This window comes from Syngnathus scovelli, chromosome 3 (genome assembly GCF_024217435.2).
Source record: "Syngnathus scovelli strain Florida chromosome 3, RoL_Ssco_1.2, whole genome shotgun sequence".
NCBI lineage: Eukaryota > Metazoa > Chordata > Actinopteri > Syngnathiformes > Syngnathidae > Syngnathus > Syngnathus scovelli.
Window position 1 is genome coordinate 25139131 of NC_090849.1, and position 21253 is coordinate 25160383.

Here is a 21253-nt window from a genome sequence, read left to right on the forward strand (position 1 = left end):
ACAATAAAGGCTGGGTAAGTAAATAAATAAACAAACAAATCAATCAATCAATACGTACATGACATAAATAATAAAAAAATATACATCTATTAATACAAACAGGGTTCTACTGAATTTCAGTAAACCAAGTATTCAATAATATTTTCTCAAAAACTAATTACATTTCACTAAATTAGTATTTCTAAACGGTATTATAACGTGATTAGCAATTGCCGAGCGAAAACATACTTGTGTACTCTACATAAATCAAGTTTGCTTATCTTGTGATTCGTTTGTTGTCCATAATAACATAAATAAAGCACTGGGAACATTTTTAACTTTGACGTATACATCCTAAACTGCAGGCGCATCATGGCTTATTTTGAACCCATATTGGCTTATTTTCAACCAGCAGTGTTGACAGTATCGAGTCTGTCAACTGTTTCTTTAATTGGTCAAATATATGATGACATACAGTGTGATGTGAAACAAAGTCGTTCACGGACAAATTGGACTTTTTTTTGCTTCTAATCTAAATAGGCTGGCTGATCAAAAACAAAAATCAAATGTGGCGCTTGAACACTATAGGTTTCCCCACCTGATTAGAATTTTCAATGTTAAATGTGAATTTGTTCTCGAACGTCAGTTGTGCGCTGGACCACAGCTGGCCAACTAACAGTTACTGTTCGTTACAAAACCTACTTGAGCTCCTACTCAGGTTTTCTCAAAGCACTTGTTCAATTGGGGGGGGGGCATCACACTCGGTGCTCGTGCACGATGCGGGTGGGCACATATGGAAGTGGCAGGTGGCAGGAGCGCGCGCGCGCGCGCGAGCATCCACTCGCGCCTTTCAGCCCACTTAGCGCCACAGACCCGCGTTGCGAGGCGGTGCGGCGCGGCGCATTCCACTTCCATTGTTCAACCCTGATGACTTACAGTACGTACCTCACCTCGTGGCATACCAGAAAAATGTGTGTAGTAAAAAAAAAAAAAAGTATCCACTACAAAAAGAGATGAAAACAATTAGGAATAAAAAGTCATGGGAACAATTCGAAATAACAAATGATATTATATATTGTTTAATTCGGTCAAACGCATTCTATTTTTAAAAGATAATTATAAATAAGGCAAATAGAGTTCAATTTATAACCTAGAATTCTTGTTGCCTTTTCGTGAGAGAAAAACAACACTCCTTCAAAAAAATTGTGCAAACTTTGAACTGACATCAAAGTGGCCTTCAACTGATAGTTGCTGTTTTTCTTTAACTGCTGCGTCCATGTTACTAGTGGAAACCAAGACGCGGAGGGAAGGCAATCAGGAGAAGGCGCACTTCATTTAACACACAAGAGAGAGACAGAGAGAGAGAAAGAGAGAGGGAAAAAAAGCTGCCAATCACAGAGGAGAAGCAAGAGTTGTTTCCCGCTGCAGAGAGCGCCCAGGGGGGGACTATTTAGTAGCTAGCGGCGTCCAGGAGAGAGACAGAAAGAGAGAGAGAGAGAGAGAGAGCAGACAACACACTGCAGGTGCACAGCCAGAGCCAGAGAAGACGAGTTTAGGAAACCTGGAGCCTGGCTGGCAGCCAGTGAAACACGCGCACACACACACACAGTCACAAAAAAAAAAAAAAAGCTTTCGTCTACGTCTAGTGTGCATGTGCAAGATATAAAGCAGAAGAATGCAGCCGGATGTGGTACGAAAGCGGAGGAGAAACGATCCTTTCCAGGTAACATCCTTCAAGTTTTGCTCGCTCTCTTTTTTGGCCCGATCTAAACTGGCTGTGACAGCGTCGTTTTGGATTGACAGCTGTCACTTGCTGCGCGGCGGCGGTGGCGGCGACGACTTGTGACTGGTGAGCAGGCAGTGTCATGTTAGCTGGAGTTGCTTGTGCCAGCTCACAGCGCTCTGCTATCTGAACAGTTAACACTTTGACACAAGCTGAAGGTACGCTCGTCATCGACTCTTCCTTCACAAACGAATAGAGCGGCTTTTTTGGCGCTCTTTGTGAAACACCCTGAAATTCCACAGGGCGGCGCCAGAGTGTGAGACAAGTTGTCCATGTCTTGCTCAATTTGGCCTGGATTGTGAGTTGAAGTTGCAGTCTTCACCATAGATCACCTTGTTTTGTTTTGTTTTGTTAGTAGCAACCTCAGTCCTTAGAACAGGATACGGCTCGACATCAACCTGTAACGCATTCAACGAGGCCGTCATGTCGTTTTGAACGTGACCTCGTCATTGGTGAGTCGTTATTGTCCGTTCATCTTCTTCTGTGGACGGTCGTGAGGCAGTGTCTTGTTAGCTGGTTTGTTGCTGCGTGCCAGCTTACCTGCTACTGCCCAACGACTGTCCATGCAACCTGCAAACACACGAGACTGCAATTAGTGCCGGTTTCCTTGTAACCATAGCAACAAGCTTTTGACTCAAGCTCATCCAAGTGTTTAGTTTGTTGTGTGCAATGGTGTGAATGTGCATGTGGCAGTGCGTGCCATCCATTTGCTAACTTATTGACATGACTTGGCTGGAGCAGACAGTTTGCATGAAAATACTTGTGATTCTGCAGAGCGCAAAATGACATTTTCAGATGTTGACGCAAATAGCTTACCTGAGAAGTGACCTTACACAATTCAGCCGATGATGCTAAAACCAAACAGCTATGAATTCTCCTCGGTGTACACCATATCTACATCAGTAACGCTACACAGCATATACAAGCCACAGGTAATGTTCCACCGATGTAGAATTTAATTTGGATTAAAAAAAACAAAAACAACCCAAACGTTCAATTGAGCTGTTTCAAGGAAGAGCACAGGACATCCATCAGTAAATGTAACACTTGAGTGGCTGAACAGCCATCAGTGGTCGAGGAAAACTCACGATTGACTTTTGTTTTTCCCATCCAATCCACCGGCCGCACATCCTTTCTAGCCGTACATTGCTTGTACTGTCTAAAAGTTTGATCATTTGGAGTTATGGTCCAACCACACTCAATGTAGCCTAACAGTTCAGTCCTGGTCGTCATGGCGCACGACAGGTTTCGGCTGCCCGCCCGTCCGTCCGTCCAATCAACACCTCGGCGTAAACGGCGCCGTCATAGCTCTGCGCGCTTTTTCACGATAATCTCCCGCACAAGCGCGGCCACTTCTTGGCGAACACTCTCCATGGGCTCGTCCGCTCGCCAGAAGCGCACCACTTTGCCCTCGGGATTCACGAGAAACTTCCAAAAGTTCCATTTGGGAATTTTCTGCACCGAATCTGAAAAATGAAGATATATTTAACAAGATTTACAAAAAAAAAAAAAAGACTGTACACAAAGAACAAAACAGAGGGTGCTCTTTTTACAATGTTCCCGATATACGGGTACCAAGTGAAGTGATTTGCTTCATTCCCTACGCTGAAGTAACACCATTTCTGTGTATTTCTGTAGTTACCGCGTGCCAACTCTTTGCACTGAATTGTTTTATAGTCGTGGACTTAATGCATCCATCCGTAAAAGTGGCGTCGCATTCAGGGACACTCGGAAATCATAGCGTTCGCCGCCGACTACAGTATAACGCTTTTTTTCTTTTCTTTTCTTTTCTTTTCTTTTCTTTTCTTTTCTTTTCTTTTCGGAACCAGATAGCTAGTGGTACTGCCCATTCGGGCGAGTGAACAAGCATACACGAAACAAACATTCCCTTGCTTGACGTGGTGCGTTCAGGCACTCGTACCTGTGAGGAATTTGAAGGCCGGTTCTGCCTCGGAGCCCATCATTTTGATCTTGCCGAAGAATGGGAAAGTGACGCCGTAGGTGGACTTGGCGAACGCTTCGATATAACTGCTAGTTCCCGTCTCGGTGTCGCCGAACTGTCCGCAAGGGAAGGCCAGGACGTTGAAGTGAGACGTGCCCAGCTCCTTGTGGAGCTCCTGGAGGGACTCGTAAGCCTCCTCCGTCTGCTCGCTGTGGCTAGCCACGTTGACAACCAGGGAAACCTGCATTGAGGGAACACTTGAAGAGCTTTCTCTCTCACCAACCAAAAATAAAACAAAGAAAATAGCAGCACATTGAGCACGACTTTGAGCAAACGGAACGAAAAACGTCGCTTGGGCTTGTCCTAAATCCACTTGATGATGTGGACTTACTTTTCCTCGGTACTTCTCCAGAGAGACCGCCCTCCCTTTGGCGTCTTTCACCTCAAAAGAATAAAAGTCCACCGGCTTTCGGGGCTTCAGCAGCCGCGTGGGCTGCAGCAGGAACAAGCAGCCCACGCCGACCGTCATGCTCAACAGAACCGTCAACTTCCTAATTTTGGGCCCGGAGGACTTGACGGGGTAGCCCCCTAAGGCCTCCATCTTGGAGGAGGGATGAAGGAGACCGTCGAGGCGGGCGGGCGGGCTGGCTGGCTGGCGGGTGGGCGGGCTAGCTGGCTGGCTGGCTGGTGGGCGGGCCTTCGAGGTGATGGGGAACCAGCCAGCCAGTTAAGCGAGCTGGAAATACCGCAACAATCGTTAAGCTCGCTTCAAAATAAGACCGGAAGTAGTTCACTTAAAGAACCCACTCGACATGTCTTTCCGCAAAGATAAATTGGCATAACTAACTTGATCTATTCTTGTAACCCTTTTTGCAGAGTGAACCCGACGCGCATGTGACGTCATACAAGCGCTTTCCCACGTGGCTCCTCCACAGATGCAGCAGTCGCGGGAGTCCCGCTGCGAGTACGCCCTTGACCGCAGGGCGGCGCTCTGGGCATATATTCAAGTTAGACGGAGTTTGTCAGAGACTGGAGTTAGATTCTCCCTCGAGGCATCAGGACACAGCCCAGAGAGCGCAAGGTCATCGTAGCAAAGTGTGGATTTGGTGTCGTCATGAAAGGGAAAATGAAATAAAAACATACATATTTTGGAATTAGAGTCAAGACTGATTGTATGCAACAGCACCACAGCACCAAAGACAGGATGCATCATCTCAAACTCCAAAAGATATTCTGTCATGTTTAATGCGCCAGAACAGGTTTGCAGCCTTCAGTAGCGCCGCAGGCGGCCTCCTCAATATTTGGGACGGCACGGGCTCCAACGGAGCGCTCGCCACAACGAAGCAGCCGAGCGAGCGAGCGAGCGAGCGCTGTCAAGGTGTGGATGGCATTTCATCTCGTAGCCTTTTGTCGCGCGTTGACAAGCTGCCATATGGATGCGTTCAGGCAATGAGATGGTGTCCGTGGAAGAGGAATGCCATCGCTCCAGGTGGAGGATGGAAAGACGGGAAGCTTCGAATTTGGGACACGGAGTCGGCCTCTTGTGTCAGTCGCAGGTGCTCCGACGCTCTGAAAGTCAGTCACGCAAGCTCTGCCACCGATTCAGCTTTTCCTCTTGTGGCCGCCACCACCTGCCTGCAGATCTGCTCTTTCGGACACCTGGTGAGCGGGCACGGCCGTCCGTCCCCATCATAGCGCCATTTGTTGGGACTGGAAGTTTCCCTTCCTCAGGCCCATTTTGAAGCTGACAGGTAGAAGAGCAATTTGATCTTGGCTTTTATTTCCCATCCTCCTAGTGGAGCTGGAGCCTAATGTCACCTTCAGTGGTTCTCAAAGTCATTGTCATAAATGACATTGACTACTAATGTAAGATAGGCCTGGTGTGAATGTGCTGAAATGAAAATAACACTAAAACATATGAAGGTTTTAAAAGCTGAATAAATCCCAACAGCTCTGGATCAATTGCACATTGATTGTTCTTCAAAGTTCTCCAAAAAGAACGTTCCAATTGTCATTGGGTGATCATTTCACTGACCGCTAGGTGGTGCTTGTGTGCCACAAGTGTCCAGCGGTGGTGAGTAATACCGCTACTTATTTGAAAAATCTGCCGCTGACATTTTCACGTTGACTGTTCACAACCTTGTCAAGGTTCTGCAAATGCTCGATACGAGGTCAAATTTTTCAGATGACGTTATCTCGATGGCTATGCGAGCGATCCTACAAGATATTTTGATCGTGACATATTTGAAACCTTTTCGAAAGCCACCTTGAGTTGGCCTTTTTGATGTGCGGCCACTTGCTGTGGTTGCGGTTGCTGTTGCTTTTTGCAGGTCATTCGGGTCGTGTGTTGCACGTGGCCTCAAAGCGTGACACCAAGCAGCTCTTGACCGTGGGAGCGGATGAGCGCCTTCGCATGTGGAACGTGTCATTCCCCGGGGCTCAACGTTGTTAAGGTTTCTTGCATTTCGGTCAACGTGTCAGCTTTGCAGACGACGCTACAAAATGCAAACTTCCCGATAACGCTTGCGGTCCGCCCACCGCAATGTCTCGGTGACAAATAGCTTCATTGCATCTTCTGTTTTCACAATATTTGAAATCGTATCCAGATCCACTTTTGATATACGTAGTTCCTTGCAATCTCTATCTTTGTGATTGAGCCACTCTTCTGTTTGCCACTTTTTATCGAACGTTAGTCGAAATGTCTCAATGCGAGCGAGCGAGCGAGCGAGCGAGCGCTTCAAGCTACGTATGTCTCATTGCTAGGCCACAAAACCACATGAGTAAGACCGAAAAACAAGAGCAAGCATTTACAAAGAAGAAATAAAGACTCGTTCTTTGCCCGCTGTCTGAATTTCTTCTGCATTAGCTGCCAATGAGATCAAAATGTCAATAAACGGCTGGACGGCTGTTTGTTAACTGAGTCAGTCAGACTTTCATTGGCGCTCATGTCTGATGAGGCACTCCCTTTTCTCTCTAGTGTCTGACTGTCTCATGTAAAATGATGAAGCCCAAATTGGGAGCTTAGCCTCTATTTGTATTTTGAATGACATACTTTATGTTTCAATGAGAGTCAAAATGGAATTTCAGAAAAGATCGGTCACGAACAGATGGAGCAGGGCAACCAAGTGCAGCTTGGACCAGCTTGGTCGATTGAAGAACGCAAACTAACAGACTCGGCAACTGACATGACTTAACAAAACCTAACAACGAGACTGACCAAAAAGACAGGGTGACCTTACCAATAACCAAAAAGACATCATGACATGAACACACAACAATGATCCGACGGGGAGTGAGGGAGGGAGGGAGGGAGGGGCAGACCGGACTTATATACACGCCAGGTAACAAGAGGCAGGTGGGAATAATCAAACTCATCGTGGGCACACAGCACACAGCACACAGAAACCAAGACAACCGACACTTAGCTGGGGCTAAGGCGTGACAAGATCTTCTTCAATCAATGAAGAATATTTAGGAACATGACTATGATTTCTTTCTCTTCCAGCCCTAACGACATGTCCCAGCATCGCGACTGATTGTGCAAGATTTGCTTCCTTTTTCTCTTTTAATTTCTCGCACACACCGACCGCAAAGGCCTTCTTGAGAAGTACCACAAAGCAACGTGAGTTTTGCTGACTCATCTTTGTGCATCCCGCAAACGTATAAAAGATGCGAACCAAGGTGGGCTTAACACAGAAGACAAAATGTTCTCGGTCGTCGGCTTTGTGTCTACCGTGGCTCTTCTCTGGGTCACGCCGAGTGAGTAAAAGCCATTGCAGAGCATGACGGAAAGATGATTCCGATGACATTTTGGATACGATGCTTGATTTGACAGGCCGTGCAGCGGAGATCATCGGCGGGAAAGAAGTGAAGCCCCACTCGCTGCCTTACATGGCGCTGCTGGTGAGACAACAACCCTACTGCGGGGGCGTTCTCATCCATCCGCAATGGGTTCTCACCGCTGCCCATTGTAATGCGTAAGATATGCATTTTTACTCCTGAAATACAATTTTGTATTTAGATATATTTTTGCACATGTATATAGGTTGATCAATCAATCAATCAATCAATCATATATATATATATATATATATATATATATATATATATATATATATATATATATATATATATATATATATATATATATATATATATATGTGTGTATATGACCTTCATGTTCCACTTGCTCGCCTGCTACGTTTGCAGTACGAAGAGCGTGTGGCTGGGTGTACACGACAGAAGGAAGACGGCATATCGGCAAGAAAGAAACGTCCAAATGGAAGTTCCTCATCCCCGCTATGAACGGCTGACAAAGGTCAATGACCTCATGCTGCTCAAGGTGAGGCGCATTCCGACACCCTTTCTCTTTCAATTGTGATGATAATGGCCAAAGAAAGCCCGCCGCCACCGCCGCCAGCGCCGCCACCGCCGCCACCGCCGCCTCGCTTCTTTTCAACTCTTCCAATTCCAGCTGGATAAACCTGTGACGACGACCAAGACGGTGAGGAGTTTCAAGGTGCCCAAGAAGGCCAAAGACCCCAAGGCCGGCAGTCGCTGCACGGTGGCCGGTTGGGGCAGGGTGAGCGACGAGCCCAAGGGCATGTCCAACGTCCTCATGTCCGTGGACGTGACCGTGATTGACAGAAGAACGTGCAACTCTGCCGAGTATTACAACGGAAAGCCGGTCATCACGGAGGCCATGATATGCGCCGGCTACAAGGGTCGAAAGGTGGCCGGCACCTGCAAGGTAAGTGCCCTTCCTGTACCCCTTGTTAGTTTGTCAAGTAAAAGTCAAGTCTCACGCAACGCAATGTCTCCAGGGAGACTCGGGAGGTCCGCTGGTGTGCAAAGGAGACCTGGTCGGGATTACGTCGTTCGGACCCATGCCGTGCGGCCTCTTGAAGCGACCCGGAGTCTACGCCTTTCTCTCTGCCGAGCACCTGAAATGGATCAGACAAAGTATAGGTGGAAATGAAAGCCCACATCCCTGAGCGTTTCAATAAAAATGACAAGACGCACATTTGCGATGCATTTCTTGCTATTTCTTGTGCGCAACAGCTTGCATATGTGCACCGCATGAAAGAGCTTCAAAGCTGGCTCCAAGAGCTCTCTGACATCATTTGAAAACCTCTTTCACATTTGAACCAGAGAGAAAAATGACGTAGCGCTCGGCTTCCGTCAAAAAAGCCGAATGAGCGATCCACACCCTGCCTGGAAATTCCAGGTGTCCTTTGTTTGAACTCGTAATGAAAGGTCCCGCCCGGAGTGACCGGCCCGAGCGGCGGGGTGTGTGTGTGTGTGTGTGTGTGTTTACCCGGTCGCCATGGTGATAAACACAAAAACACACCCACATGGAGCTATTTTATCAAGTGGATCAAAGGAAGTTGCCGCGGGGATCCCGCACACACTCACCGACCGACCGACCGACCGACTTTGTATCCCCCCATAAAAAATGCGCTGCCACGTGGCTCGGGATCACCATTTGCTTGGATGTGACTCATTCCCACAGGATACGTATGTATGACGCAGCAGCGGTGGCGGCGGCGTTTCTCTTTCCATTTCACTCTTCTATAGAGCGCCTTATCAGTCGGATCTCTCCGGTCATTTGATTGCTATCGGAATCCATTCAGTATCCACATATTCAAAATTGTCCACTTGAAATTGTTTCTTCGCACACAACATTCTGCAAAAAATCTCTTGATATCTATCTATAAAGGGTTGCTCTGGTGTTGAAAGAAAGACAAAAAGTCAGAGCCAAGTAGCACGGCGGACGCTTTATTGTTGTTTCAATCTCATTTTGAGATGACAACAGTTATCACAAGAGCATACAATAAATAAATAAACAAACGCTGTCTGTTGACTGAATGCTCAACATCCCCATACAGACGTTTGTGTCATAATAATAATAAAAAACACGCATACGGATAAATAATCACAGCAAATAAATTAAAGGCAAACAAACAGTGGACGGACATTTGACATTGCATCTAACGAAGCATTCTTCTGCATCTGCTCGTCTGTGAAGAGACAAATGGAGCATTTTACTTGATGAGACGCGCGCGCTGGCTGCTTTACCACACATTTGTCATTTCCTGTGAAAAATTGCTGCGCACGTTTCCCAATGTACCTCCTCTTGGCTGGCTCTCTGGCTTTCTCACACCACCACGTCGCTGGCGGCTCTGTGCAGCTTCTGCTGCTCGGACCAGCTGCCCAGGTAGGACGCCAGGAAGTTTTTATGCCACCTGTAATTACACAAAGGTGTCAGTTAAACGTGACAGAGAGAGCTGCTGTGTTCCATGCATTCATTGATTCTATCTTTTTTTTTTTTTTTTTTATCAAACTTTCGTTCATTTTAACTTGAAATCGGAGGGAGACACCTTATAAGCGCGTCAAGGTTTCTAGTCTTCCTTGCGCATAACTATTTTCGTCATATGACATTGGTGTTATGAGTGGTTTAAAAAAAAAAAAAAACTTGGGTGAAACAAATAAATCACCTTGCAATGATCCCTTTTTTATCATCAATATTCAGTCAAATGCACAAGGCGCGTACAATAGGTTTACTGCTTCACTTTAGTTTTACGATGTTCACTTTTGTGACGTGATGTTTTCATCCTCAAAGTGATCAATTGTACTCCCAATCAATTGAGTCATAAAATCCAACGTTGTGGACTTTGGTCCTTCTTTGAAGCTATTTAGTTACATATTGATAAGAGGATTGCAGGTGAGTTGTCACGCTATCCCGCTTCGCTCTATCTGCAGCTGTGACATGAGCTCCTTCCTTCCTTCCTTCCTGTGATGCTGGCCGGCTCGGGCGTGTCGCGTGCTTTCTGATGTGTCAGCATATTTGGACGGCAACTCACAGGATGCCGGTGCCCCTTTTAGTGGTTTGGCTTGGCTTTTTTTTTTTTTTTTTTTTCTGTCTTATCTGATGTAATCTCCACACAATCACGACGGGCCAGTCACCTTACATGGCTTGATCCTTTCGTGGCCATTTTGGCTTTGAAAGTAATTTGCAGCAGTTTGATTGGCTTGCTGCTTTGGTTTACTCACTGCGCGCAGGCCATGAGCAGGACGGCGGCGCAGCTGATTAAAGACAGAACCACGGCCGTGACGACTAAGGCCATCTGGAGCCGCTCCATGTCGCCGCTGCGCTCCGACTTGGTCCTGAGGATTCCCAAGGTTTGGATCCCACAGCGCTCGCCGTCGTAGCCCTTCGTGCAGCTGCAAAAAGGCTCCAAAGGGTTAAGGTGGCTGATCCTATTCAAATCCCCGTCCAGTTGTTTTCCAACCCGTTTGCTGGGTAGCGTTGGCTTTTGAGCTTGCTTGCTTGCTCACTTGAACCCAGAGTTGGGTTCATTATCTGAACCCAACAAATTGGGGTGAAAGTTGGATTTGATTGCATCTTACTTTGGCATCTTCATGTACGTATTTGTCACTTCCAGCGAACGGTATGGCTGAAGGCGAGTCACTCACATGCACACGGGCTCCTGCAGGCCCTCCATGCGCTGGCAGTAGCCATGGATGCAGTAGTCCAGGTGGGTGGAATTGCAGGGGTCCTCGGAGGTCTCCATGGCGGAGGTGCGGCCTTGAGTGGAGAAAGAGTGCTCGGGGTTGAGCGCAGTGGTGCTCCTGCTCTTCTGCTTGTTCTTCTTCTTGCCTTTGCCCTTTCTCTTCTTCTTGTCATCAACTGGAAGAAAGTCATTTTGTTGTCTAAGCAACAAATCTCGTCTTGTGTTAAGACAGCACTTTTCATCAGACAGACAGACAGACAGACAGGCAGACAGGCAGACAGAGAGACAGACAGACAGACAGACAGACTTACTCGCTGCCAGTTCCTCATCGTCGCCGTCGGCATTGCCTTGTAGCACCCGGAGGACCTCCCCTGAGGCCGAGCCCACGGTTCCGCTGCTGAGCTCACCCGAGGACGACGCCTCAGATGCCCGAGTGGCCAGAACACTGAAAAGTACTGATAATGCAACAAAGACTACTTTAACAGTACATCTGAGAATGTGGAGCACAATCCTGACATTGTTCCATGTATAAGATTTGTACCATTTTTTTTCTGCTTTTTATTTGAAATGTTTTATTTTTATTTATCCGATACCATTTTTTCTGATTGTAAGCTTTTCTTTCTTTGACTTTTTTCATTTCTTGTCATCTTTTGCGTCACATATACTGACCGATATTCGAGAAGAGGAGCAGATCAATTGTTAAAAAGCACACGATTGTAACCGTCAGGTGCTTTCTCTCTCATGTGATATATATATATACATACATACACATATTGTGTCGCATGTGGTCCGCGTGAGCCAATTGGCCTTTCAATCCCAATTGGCGCTATCCCAAGTGCAAAACTCCTTCTTTGCGCAAGACGAGTCCTTGCCTGAATAGACATTCCTAATTTTCACTCTTTGGCCCGCTTTCCTGATTCCTTGCGCCAACACGAATGGGAAGTTGACTTACCCAAGCAGAGGAGGCAGGTGAGGACGAAGGTGTTCATATCCTAGGACAAAGAGTGTGTGCCGCCGGCAAGTTTGCTAGTCCGACAAGTGTGAGAGAAGGAGATTGTGCGGTGCTGTGCTGTGCTGAGCTGAGCTGAGCTGTGCTGGCTTAACTTCTGCTGGGATTGTGCATGGCGCGCGGGCAGTCTTTATAGACGCAGCCTTGCCTTGCCTTGCCTTTGTGTGTGTGTGTGTGTGTAATGATTAACAAGCCGGGCCGGGGGGAAAAAACACATTTTGCATCCCCAAACCTCAAAAAGCAGCAATAACTAATGCTAAGCAGTTTCTATCCCATTTATTTATTTATTTATTCCGTCTGACCTCTCCTGGCCATTATGGCTGGCAACGTTTTGGCCTTAATTGTTAGGACTTCCTCTTTCCTTATATGGTCACGTAACAACACTTTGTGGGTGGCCATTGGTTTGTCATTTGGCAAAAGCTGCCTTTTTTTTTTTTTTTTTGGGGTTTATTTCGGCTTGTACACAGACATCATCAAAGTCACACTTTCTTTACAAAGCTTAGAGTTCGTTTCGTACTTGCCGAAAACGGAACGGGTGGAAGCAGTCTTGCTTATCGAGTCCCGTCCCAAAACTTTCATACAAAGATTTTTCGTGTTTTCACAGATATTTATCACACAGCAATTTCATGAGAGTCTTCACAGATATTATGTAACACATTAATTTTAAAATAGTCAACATAAAAATTTCTGGTTATGTATGATGCTAATATTTGTACATTAGTGCATTTACACATTTAGTTTCAAAATAGCCAACATCAAAAATTTATGGTTATGTATGATGCTAATATTTGGAATTTGTATCGAGTGTAACAAACAGCTATCAATGCTTTCGTCCCAGGGTTGCCGCGGACTCAGCTTACGTAATTTGATATGAGAGAGGCTCTCGGTTTTTTCTTGAAGTCCTTGAAATTTTCGGATAGTTTTAGGTCAGAGTTTAGTTTGTTCCAATTTCTTACACTGACAACCGTCAGCGATTGACCTCCGAGTGTACTGGACACTTGTCGTTGGTCAAAGTTGAATAATCCTCTGAGGTCGTGTTTTGTGTCCCTCAGGGTGAATAGGCTTTGAGTATTTGCTGGTAGCATACATCTAGAAGCTTTGTACACATTTAACACATTTAAGCCTTCTCTGTGGTGTGTCAAATTGACAAGATCTTTCCGTTTTACAAGGACACTGCGTTGAAATATTGCAAAATACAAAAGTATTCCATTCAAATGCATCACGCACACACGAGTTAAACGTCATTAAAAACAAGATGTTGTAATTGCGTATGTGCATTTGATAAAGCCACGTCTTACATGTTACTATTTGTGTACATTTTGGGCGGGTCGTGGAAGGTTCGGGTTGTTGTGTCTACGCATCGTCTGTGTCACCTCGGAATCCTCCCGTGTGGAATGCTGGAAGTTTTCGCCGTGCGTGTTTTGTTTTGTTTTCTCACCCCGTCGAGGTTGTCGTGTCATGGCATCGGATGAACTTCCCGATATGAGCTAGGTAGGTCTCCCACAAAGCCTGGAGGGGAGTTGCCGCCCTCTCTCACGCACGCACGCGCGCAGGCAGGCAGGCAGGCAGGCAGGCTCGCGCTGAATATCAAGGCAAAATATAAAAATAGCCGCATCTCTCAGCACAATGAAATGGCAGCTTCATAAGTGTCATAAGGAATCATACAAACACAATCATGACATGAACTCTGGTGTCCTTTCGGTGGACAGAAATATTCCCTTTTCGAATCATCTAGAAAAGAAAGGAACACCCTCATGACCCAAAGCATACCACATCCGATCTGATCATAGAAGACTATAGCGACTAACTTCATTCATAGTAATTAGGATAACGTAGATATCATTGACATGTTGGTGTTTGAGAAATAGCCATTAAACATGCAAAATCTTGCACTTATTTTTGATCCATCTCCGGGGGCAGCCATTTTGTCACTTGCTGTCGATTGAAAATGACATCATAGTTGCCGTAGGTGACAACCAATCAGGGCTTAGCTTAAAAAAAAACAAAAAAAACAAAAAAAAAACACACGCACACAAAAAATAAACCCATCGGTGAGCACAAACATGATCCCAATGCTTACTTCCACCAAACCGTACGCGTCAACATCACTTCTTCCAAAACGTGCATCTGCTACACGTGTACGCTTTTTAAAGCGTGTCACAATATATGCAAAGTAAGTGACAGCAACAATAGGATCAGAACAGCAAGCAAGCAAGCAAGCAAGCAAGCAAGCAAGCAAGCAAGCAAGCAAGCAAGCAAGCAAGCAAGCAAGCAAGCAAGCAAGCAAGCAAGCAAGCACCTGCGAGAATCGGAAAAGGATACCCCCTTCTGCGTAGCGTGCGGCACTGTTGCGCTATTTTCGGGAATGTCTGCTGTACGCGCACTTGCTCCTTTTTTTCTGCTCCTCTTATTTATTTATTTATTGTTGTGTTATTTATTCATTATTTATTCAGCACGCTTCTGTTATACTTGTTTGTCTGTTGTGAGCCATGTCTTGTCACCGTGGGATAGGGGGGAACGAAATTTCGGTTTCTTTGTGTGTCTTTGGCATGTGGAGAAATTGACAATAAAGCTGACTTTGACTTTGAGGATGCCACAAATGTCGAGTTAATCATGTCATAGTATATGCAAAGATGCGGATGACTGTAAAGTTCGGTGTGACCAATATGCACAACGTGCGAGGATTGCGCAATTCTTCCGAATCGGGGAAGGATGCTACGAATGTCGAGTTAATGATTCAGCGTGCTTATCGGTCCAATTAGCATGGAGAGCACACTGACACAACTAAATCAGTACTTAGAAACAGCTCACTGGGTCCAATAAGGGTGCGTGGACTACAATGGTGCTTATATATTAACCCGGGCACACGAACGTCACGATGCAAGCATTATTTTTGCATTATGCAGTGGACGGTGAAACCACAACATTTGTATCGCAAATCATCTTTACCAACTATTTCAAACAGTTCTGGGTTGTTGTTGTTTTTTTTTGGGGGGGGGGGGGGGGGGGGGTTGACCTACTTGACATGTTTCGGCTACTTCCTGTAGTCTTCCTTGGAAGCGTCGCGAGATGGGGGGGGGGGGGGGTGGGGGGGGGCTACAGGAAGTAGCCCAAACACGTCAAGTAGGTGAAAAATAATGTTCCCTGTCTAACTAAAAGAACTGTTTCAAATAGTCAATGAAAGAACACGGTATGAGCCTTCACAAACGATCTTCCCCAATTGAATTCAAGTTGATTGTAGTTCAACAAAAGAAGTCAAATTGAAAAAACATTTTGCAAGCAAAAGAACACAAGTGGATGTAGTAAAAAAGCAAAACTACATGAGGTGTATAAAATCAAGCGGTATAAGACAGACGATTTTATTGGTTTGGGGCAGAACTTCCAGTGTACACGTCAAGTCTTTCTAATAATAAATTATCAACATCCAGGGATAGAAAATGCAGAAAGGTATAAATAAATACTAGCTACACCATGCCAAAAGCTACAGTGCAGCTTTTAAATTAAAAACGTACCCTTTCTTAGAAAAAGTTACAAAAGGGCTCATGTGTTCATTTCCAGCGTGGACACTCCACAGCTACATTGCCTGCACTCCTTTGTAGCCTTGCCGCTTCTTTTGCGGATTGCATTTATTCTTCTTATACCTGCGGCACAAAGACACGAATCGTTGAAAGTAACGTGTTTTGCTCGCAAGATTGCACAAGTCTCCGAGTGAAGACGCCACGCCACGCCACGCCACGCCACGCCACTCACTTGCAGCAGCAATAGACAGCTCCAGCCAGGCCCATGGTGAGCAGAGTCACACAGAAGATGATGAAGATAATCTGCTCCTCTCCTATTGGCTTGAAGACCAGCTCAAGGTTGCTACAACGGGGGCCGTAGAAACCGCTGTGACACCTGCCGAGTCGTACGTCATTTAGCGCAAACAAACAAATAAATGAACAAATAAACAAACGCAAATAAATAAACAAATACATGCGTCCATAAATAAATACACACATACCTACACGTGTATATATTGTATTTAAGTGTGCAAACACTCACCCCCCCACAAGAAATATGAAGACACTTACTTGCAATGGTGTTCATTGACATCCACCAGCAGCATGCATTGACCTCCGTTCATGCAGTAGTTGGCATAAGAGGAGTCACAATGCTGGGTGGAGCGTTTCACCACGTGGAGGCGCTCTTCACCATGGCCTGAGGTGGAAGCAGCCACAACGTACTGTACATAGATAGGACTTCATACTTGACATGTCTATCTAGGAAAAGCCTACGAGAACACCTGAGCTTTATTTGAGGTTAATCAGAGGCGCTTAAAATCACTTCGCTTGAAAAGCTTTTCATTTTCTTTCCATTTGGCTTGTCAAATGAACAGTAGACGTTTTTTAATGATTTATTCTGCTATCATTAACATCATCTGCCATTTCATAGCGCTTTATATCCATCCATATCGAGCTCTGTATCTAGCCAGTGTACCTGCAGACATGGAGGAGTCAGCGTGTGTGGTGTGAAGAATAGATGTGATGCTTTTTGTCAGGACTGAAGGCCACAACAGTACGACACCTGTTGAACACAAAATACTGGATCGAGATGGCATAACTCGCACCATTACAGCGTGACAAGTCAAGCCGTGCTACCTGCGTTCAAGTCAGGGATACATGTATCACAGCTGTTTGGTAGCGCCCTTTAGTGGTCAAAAGAGTCAACTGCAACTGCGCATGCCGGTTCAATGCAGGCAGTCGGTCGGTCGGTCGGTCGGTCGGTCGGTCGGTCGGTCGGTCGGTCAGTCAGTCAGTCACAGGTCAAATTGGATTGAAAAAGCAGACGAAACACACACGCACGCACGCGCGCTGAACGAATGATTTCCCCTCAGGCTCAGGCTCAGGCTCAGGCCCAGGCCTCCCCCTTTCTTTTTGTTGCTCCATATATCCCGTTGCCTCCTCGTCATGTTTTTACTTGTTTGACGACAATGCCGGAGACTCATTTGTGCAACCAGTAGATATTAGCCAACGCCAGGAAAACCGCATTATTCTGGTTTTACATGTCTATTGTAGATACTTTACTCATGATGGAGCAAAGCCAACCGCTGTTCTGATGATCTTCAAACAAACAGAAAAATCTCGGAATTCACTTGACAAGGTCTTTCAAAGTTTGTAACCCACCCATTTAGACTATTGATGTTGTAAGAATGGAACAAGTCAACTAAATGAAAGAATAGGAACTTGAAAGTGTTATTGGAAGCTGTTCACATTGTATTGTCACTCTTCCCCCCCTTCCCTTTGAGCACAGAAAATGAGAACGATGAATTGCTCCTTTTGATCTGGCGCGCAATTGTTCCGAATGTGGGGACAAGTGTAACGATTTCATTTGAACTAATAGCTCCAATAAAAAAGTCAAAGGCATATTTTACATTGGTTAAACAGAGTGAAAGGTTTCATTTTAGATGATGGCTTACAGCGAGCAGAAATACAAATTGATCACCTTGATCAATTTGACTATCACACAATCTTATAGTCCATTGAAATGATTTTTAACAAAGAAAATAGGTAAGAATGGGTCCGGTAACTCGTCCTCGAATGACTTTGTAATTGAATGGAATTGAATGTGGGATCATTTGCTCGTGGATTGCAATTAAAATCAATATTGTGCATAAGGTAAGACAGAAACAACAGAAATTGGAGTATAAACTCATGTCTAAGCAATACCACTCATTGGTGCTACTTGAAATCATTGAATACCTGAGTCACTTCAGTAATCATACCCGAGTATCCCAGTCGAAATGATTTATTCCCTTATTTTAAAAATGTAACATTGTCGATCACATGAATCGTTTTGCTGCTAAAATCCACCATTATATGCTCAGGTTAGGTATCCCAGAAACGCTCAAATTAGAATTGGTCTGAGAAATTGCACTTTTGAGCAACAATTTACCAACACGAGGTGAAAACATGAAATGACCGACAAGATGACATTCTTTTTTAACTTGATACGGTTTGTTCTAACGTTACTTTTTGCACTACAATCACGATTTAGCATCACACTTGAAGGAGTCGAGTCTTGCGAAACGTCTTAAGAAAGTCACACTTACCGAAGATTGAGATGAGCGCTGACAACTTTGCCATTTGGGACGAGGACGTGCGCAAATCTGCCAAAATGTGCAAAACACCTTCCACGTCTCTTCACTGCTGTCTTGTCTTGTGTGCTGTTGTGTTGTGTTGTGTTGTCTTGTGTTGTGTTGTCTTGTGTTGCCGCTAACCAACTAACTTATCGGTGGGGTGAGGCGAACTCAAGTGGCCAGACGAACGGCCGCGGGTTGGCTGGGTGCGGTCGAAAGGCAGGCAGGCAGGCAGGCAGGCGGGCAGGCAGACAGGCTGTCATTGGCTTGGAGACAAGAAACCAAAAGATCCCGCAGTTAGACAAAGGCCCTGAAGGCGGCATCATCGTCATCGTCATCGTCGTCATCATCGCCGCCGCCGCCGCCATTCATTGTTTTTGCGTTCCGTGAGCGTTCGCCCTGCCCTGGCAAAAGTACAGCAAACACACACACACACACACGCACACAGATAGATAGATGGTTAGATATGCACCCCAATTTGATGTTACAAGGACGACAAGGCTCCCTTTTGAAAGGTGTAAACAAGAACAATGAACACAAGCTTCAATTTTTCATGCTCACGTCGTATGTTTGAAGTAGATTTGGACCCAGAATATGTCAAAGTAGGAGCTCCAGGTCTTGTATTAATTGGACGTTTGGACGACTCACACTTGATGTAGAGAGGAAATAGAGACTCTCTTTTGTAATATTTGAAACCATTGCTGATGCTTCTCAATGAATCACAATGCTGCGGAACATTTCTATTTCAGTGGTTCAATTCAAACAGTTAAAGTCGTATCAAGAAGATTCTCGACATATCGAGTATTATAGTAGTATATCGAGTCGACTATTTCATTCATTTCTACGATCATTTTCAAGATCATTTTGGGTGCACTTACAAGCAGTCAGCTAAAAAACGGACTCATACACTTTAAGAATACAAAACTATAAGACATCAAAATAAAGCACCTTTTAAATTGAATGGCTGTCATACGTTATTTAACAAAATGGTTTTAGAGCTTTCGGTGATGAGAAATGTCAGGGTCTTTGTCTCAGAGTATCAGACTATTTTCTTTCCCCTTCTACTGTCGCCTAAAAATCCAATCGGTATTTTCTGCGGCATGTAAGCTACAAAACCCTTCTTTCACAAATGGGGCTGGCTCATTTATTGCAAAATGTTATATTCACTGAGAAGAAAGAAAGGTGATGAACTCATTTATGTGTGTTGAACAATATGCAAGGGTTGTTGATGATTTTGGTTAAAAGAAAAAAAAAAGATAGTAGACACATTTAAAATGTCATTCATTTATTAGTACAACATTAAATAAATGGAACAAAACAAATCATAACAATAAATAGTCATATTTTATTTGAAGATAATAATTACACAGTGCTTTGTTACTCTTGGCTGTTTTGTGATTGCTAGAAAATTTCATTGTTCCGATGAAAAGAAACGTTGCTTTCTGTCGGTCGTGTATGCTAAAACGTGGCAGAGATGAAGAAAGTTGAAGAGTGTTCTTCGGGAGGATGTCACACTGTCACCTCACATGGTGCAGATTCCATTTGTTTTGTTGATTTTGTATACCTGACAACAAAAACGCAAGAAGTATGTTTCAGAAATAACAAACAACTGCATGAGAAGAACCGTTACAAAAAGTCGTCCAACAAGCTCTTTGTCTTACTTGAACAAACGCTCCTTGTTGTTGTTTTTTTTCTTTTCTCCGATTTCAATTGTGCTCACCATAATCACAGAATCAATCATGTGCCAACCGATTGAAAGCCGCCACTCACCTCCTTCGGATGACGCAGTAGGCGATGAAGACCAGAATGAAGACGACGATGGCTGCCCCGCAGCTGAGGGAAATGAGGTGCTCCACAGCTCGGTGACAGCGAGAAAACATGGTGTCCACCTCGCGGTCATAGTGGCAGCGATTCCCGCTGAAGCCAGACGTGCATCTACGCGGGGAATAGAGCATTTCAGGGACAAAGAAAGAGAAAGAAGGACAACACCGACCCACGCCTCCCTCCATCCCTCCGACGGACGGACGGACGGACGTGTCGGTTCAAGTGCCTCTTTGAAAGCTCACATGCAAAAGGGCTTGCTGGTATCTTGGGGGTAGATGCATGTGCCGCCGTTCAGACAGAACTTCTGGTCTTGGCTCCCGCACGGCTTCTGGGGACTCAAAAGTAGAGGATCCTCCGTGCTGTCTGCGGCAAATGGAATCACAAAATGGATCAATAAGCGCTTCTCTTTACCCCGGGAGCATGTTTTTGCTTATGTCACTTCTAATTCCAATCAATATTTACTGGCACTGAGAAGAACAAGTACGAAACTAACGATATAAGGGCTGTCTCGATACGTTTGGATCCGTACTATTATATTGGTTAAAAAGGCTTTACCCCGGCAATTCATTTAGATGAGTCACAATATTCGAACGTCAACGTCACGCCGAAGTCACCTTCACTCGACACTTCCTTCACCGTCACTTGTGTGTGTGTGTGTGCGTGTGTGTGCGTGCCCGCCCGTTATTGCGCTCGCTCGCTCGCTCGCTCGCTCGCTCGCCCGCCCGCCCGCAGAAGAAACCCAAAGAGCAATTAAAGATAGTTACTCTTCTGAAGCCGAGTGGGATTTCTTGTGCTTTGTGCTGACTGCCCCGACACTGCCAGGAGAAGAAGAAGGGCTGAGAGGACACCTGGAAAACCAGCATTCCATCTTTAAAAGATCTCAATTCATCTTTGCTATTTTACCTTTCAGATCGAATAAATCAACAAGGAACTCACCCTCTTTGAGACTCTGCGTTAACATGTCTTGCTTTCAAAATCGGAGCTCCTATGTAGTGCTACGGAACATCCTCCGAACTTTATATAGAGCACTCTCGCAACCGTGGGGATTGTTTTTTTTTTTTTTTTTTTTAAGCGAAAGGAAAAAAAA

General features: G+C 45.2%; 6 protein-coding genes across 10 annotated transcripts; 2 read left to right on the plus strand and 4 right to left on the minus strand.

Moving 5' to 3' along the window:
* Positions 1–2695: 2695 nt before the first annotated feature.
* On the minus strand, positions 2696–4353 carry gpx8 (glutathione peroxidase 8 (putative)). The gene is made up of 3 exons (XM_049762786.2): positions 4096–4353; positions 3684–3945; positions 2696–3228 (listed from the first exon to the last, which is right to left on the minus strand). Exons 1-3 carry the CDS (start codon positions 4303–4305, stop codon positions 3065–3067), a joined length of 636 nt encoding a protein of 211 aa, XP_049618743.1. The 5' UTR covers positions 4306–4353; the 3' UTR covers positions 2696–3064.
* On the plus strand, positions 4351–6451 carry LOC125994688 (cell division cycle protein 20 homolog). Its single transcript, XM_068650146.1, has 2 exons — positions 4351–5366; positions 5956–6451. The coding sequence occupies exons 1-2, from the start codon at positions 4950–4952 to the stop codon at positions 6154–6156; spliced, it is 618 nt and encodes a 205-aa protein (XP_068506247.1). The 5' UTR covers positions 4351–4949; the 3' UTR covers positions 6157–6451.
* Positions 6452–7062: 611 nt separating this feature from the next.
* On the plus strand, positions 7063–8738 carry LOC125993829 (granzyme A-like). The gene is made up of 5 exons (XM_049762779.2): positions 7063–7463; positions 7540–7681; positions 7914–8046; positions 8179–8454; positions 8528–8738. The coding sequence occupies exons 1-5, from the start codon at positions 7409–7411 to the stop codon at positions 8696–8698; spliced, it is 777 nt and encodes a 258-aa protein (XP_049618736.1). The 5' UTR covers positions 7063–7408; the 3' UTR covers positions 8699–8738.
* A 724-nt stretch (positions 8739–9462) lies between these two features.
* On the minus strand, positions 9463–14544 carry areg (amphiregulin). Of its 5 annotated transcripts, XM_049762782.2 has the most exons (7): positions 14036–14532; positions 12171–13958; positions 11530–11673; positions 11181–11394; positions 10758–10928; positions 9835–9955; positions 9463–9724 (listed from the first exon to the last, which is right to left on the minus strand). In XM_049762782.2, exons 2-6 carry the CDS (start codon positions 12205–12207, stop codon positions 9862–9864), a joined length of 660 nt encoding a protein of 219 aa, XP_049618739.1. In that variant the 5' UTR covers positions 12208–13958; positions 14036–14532; the 3' UTR covers positions 9463–9724; positions 9835–9861. The 5 variants fall into 5 exon arrangements, with proteins under 5 accessions (XP_049618739.1, XP_068506362.1, XP_049618741.1 ...); XM_068650261.1 differs by having other exon boundaries at positions 13533–14544; XM_049762784.2 differs by having other exon boundaries at positions 13666–14539.
* A 1028-nt stretch (positions 14545–15572) lies between these two features.
* On the minus strand, positions 15573–18607 carry LOC125993838 (proepiregulin). Its single transcript, XM_049762792.1, has 5 exons — positions 18316–18607; positions 16704–16790; positions 16298–16424; positions 15978–16121; positions 15573–15868 (listed from the first exon to the last, which is right to left on the minus strand). The coding sequence occupies exons 1-5, from the start codon at positions 18347–18349 to the stop codon at positions 15802–15804; spliced, it is 459 nt and encodes a 152-aa protein (XP_049618749.1). The 5' UTR covers positions 18350–18607; the 3' UTR covers positions 15573–15801.
* Positions 18608–19610: 1003 nt separating this feature from the next.
* epgn (epithelial mitogen homolog (mouse)) lies at positions 19611–21251 on the minus strand. The gene is made up of 5 exons (XM_049762793.2): positions 21103–21251; positions 20931–21014; positions 20409–20529; positions 20113–20277; positions 19611–19906 (listed from the first exon to the last, which is right to left on the minus strand). The coding sequence occupies exons 1-5, from the start codon at positions 21125–21127 to the stop codon at positions 19852–19854; spliced, it is 450 nt and encodes a 149-aa protein (XP_049618750.1). The 5' UTR covers positions 21128–21251; the 3' UTR covers positions 19611–19851.
* Positions 21252–21253: the final 2 nt, after the last annotated feature.